Source organism: Ceratina calcarata, unplaced genomic scaffold (assembly GCF_001652005.2).
Source record: "Ceratina calcarata isolate Rehan_Ccalc_2016 unplaced genomic scaffold, ASM165200v1 scaffold103.2, whole genome shotgun sequence".
Taxonomy (NCBI): Eukaryota; Metazoa; Arthropoda; class Insecta; order Hymenoptera; family Apidae; genus Ceratina; species Ceratina calcarata.
The window spans coordinates 4,243-6,959 of NW_017131185.1; the positions used below are offsets into that span (position 1 = coordinate 4,243).

At 39.2% G+C, this 2,717-nt stretch overlaps 1 protein-coding gene across 1 annotated transcript in view; it reads left to right on the forward strand.

Annotated features, from left to right (window-relative positions):
* The window catches only part of LOC108632187 (SUN domain-containing protein 2), a gene marked incomplete at both ends in the record, with an annotated part of 3,176 nt that extends 2,546 nt beyond the window's left edge, over positions 1 to 630 (forward strand). The window contains one exon of the mRNA XM_018036604.1: positions 202 to 630. Coding sequence (XP_017892093.1) covers positions 202 to 630 — 429 coding nt within the window. The remainder of the gene's footprint in view (positions 1 to 201) is intronic.
* Between the last annotated feature and the right edge of the window lie 2,087 nt (positions 631 to 2,717).

The window sequence follows — 2,717 nt, forward strand, 5'->3', positions numbered from 1 at the left end:
CATCGGGCCTGTGAGTTCTATTTCCAAGTTTCAAAGGGGACGGAGCGATGTAGCCCGTTGGGAACGGGTCAGAATTGCCGATAAATCGTTGAGAGGGTAGTTTGGAATTTTGTGAAGTCGGCCCTGGATGTTTTGACGCTGCGTGGCGCAAGGGTGCCGAAAGGTGGGGGGCGCGTGGTCTTGCTGCCTGCCGTGCGCCAGTGGCGGCGGGGGTGGGGGTGGTGAAGCTGTCTCGGGGGCCACCCCCGAGGCCAAGAAGGGCTCCACCGGCCACAAGTGCCAGCAACAGCAACAGCAGAAGCACCAGTCCGGCCAACAGCGTCTACCGCAACCTTCCAAACTGCAGAGTCAACAGCAGCAGCAGCAGCAGCAGCTGAAGAAGGAGCAGGAGGAAGGGAAGAGGGATCAATCGGAGAAACAGGAAGATAGGAAGGTATCAGTGGCTAAGACTGAGTTGGCGCCGTTGAGTAACCTGGACGAGGAACTGGAAGACCTTGAGGACGAGAAGGCGGCCGAGAGGGCCGAGGAAGAGGACTTCGCTAAGGAGGGTAGCACCCAACACCGGCTGAGCCCCAGACTACACGACATCGAGGAGGAAGACGATGAGGAGGGACGCAATACTAAGGAAAGGTCAGTGACTTGCTGTTACTAAATTTAATTTCTTGTCGCGTTTCTTTGATCACACGTGTTCAATAGAATTAGTCTATTCATGCAACTGGCCAAGTGTTTCATAAAAAATATAGACGAATCTGAGTGATAATGAAGAATCTTTCAAACGGGGAATAAGACAAATATTTACAGAAGCATCAAACAATTTTCTGACTGATGTACTATTTATATTCTTGTTAAAGCAAACAGTTTTCGTATTTAAAGGCAGTGTTTCAAAAACACTTCTAGCGAAACTGTAATTCGCCGGGTTTACAACCGTTTTTAATTACTCAGAATTAGCGCGACTGTGGTTCGACTTTTTCTCTCGGTCGTAAAACGATTTTGTACAATTTCAATTTTGGCTCGTTCGCGGAATCAATTTCAGCTTCGGTTCCATTAGGAGTGTTATTAATAAAATGAGACCCGTCCGGCTCGCGAGTTTAGATTAATGGAAAAGCGAGAACCACTCTGTAATTAACGTCATTATCGCTGTTTCAAATAGTAATTTAATGTGGCGCGTTGAATTATATAGATTCGTGGAATTTGCTGGACAATTTTCAAATGATCTTCTATTATCTGTACTTATACTTTGTTATAAAATTGATAAGTCCTTGTAAATACATATTGTAGAGATGGCAAATGATACATAGTCACAGTATAATTAATACTGAACCTAATCGTTTATATTATTGTACAATAAATGTACGACTATTATAATTCATATTATAAATGATCGACATTACGAATCTAAATTTCAAATGGCTATTACAACTCTGCATTATAAATTCATTCATTGTAATTCTAAATTCGTAATTGGAAAGACAAATTCGAATGACACTTAATTCCTCAAATTAATTATTAATTCAAACTTGGAATATTTAATGAGTGATTATATTTATAATACGTGAAATGCCTACTTTAACTGGGAGTTCGAGGGCATCTGTTGGCATTGGACGAACTTTCCCTTTTAGGTCATACGTGTCTGAGAGCTTTAAGATTCCCTTTCAACCCCTGACCTGAGACGAAAGAATGGAAATGCCTCCCCCCTCCCCTCTGCCTTCCCTTCCACGCATCACAAAGACTCCCTTTGTATCTTTACTACTCCTCTAAAAACTCTTCTGTCTCGAACCATCAAACAAATGAGAAACGAATTAAGATGCACAAATANTGATTATATGAACTAATTGCGAGACAAACTGATTTAAATAAATAATTCTTGGGACTATCGATATATTTTACTATAACAACTGATGTTAGGATTAGGACTTCCTTCAAAATTCATAGACTCTTGCTCTGTTATGTCTATGTCAATAGAGCTGCAGATGCTATCTCAGCTAGCTGGAATTTCGAGGAGTGAAATCCGGTATAAAGTTGTAAGAAGTGTATCGATGGTGTGTCGAAAAATGTTGGATTCGATATTTGGAGGGCCAGTTAGCGAAGATGGTGTGCGGTAATCCGATATCCGGTTTCACCGGATACCCAATGCCGATAGCCATTAAAGCAAAGCCGATACCGGATCATCATTAGTCGTACCCGGGAATCGATATATGGATTTCAGGAAGATACGCCATAATCAGGGCTAAGCAAGCAATATCGATGAGTAGACCGTTTCCACAAGAGACACACGCTTGCTCTCGTTTTTATAAACCTCACTTGTTAAAAAGCACAGATAGGAAAATGTCAAGTTTAATTCAAGTAGGAATGCAAATTTAACATGAAAATCAGATTAAATACAATTTTTGTATAATATAATTCTGGGCAAATACGATTGGCAAAATGTTACATAAGGTTTTACATAAAATAATGTTCGACTATGAATAATTGATAAAATTATTCATTCAATTATTGACATTTTTATTATTCCTTATATTCACTTGTCATAATCACGTCTTATTTACTTTTAATTATTCACTTAGTAATACTTCATAAAAACTGATTTAGAAATTAGAAATCGTTGAATACTGTTTAATGTTGAATGGAAATCAATGATTACTGATTACTATTTTATCAAATAATTAATTCTAATACTCTCTACGTTTCGTCTATTATTTTCATATAATAATATCTTC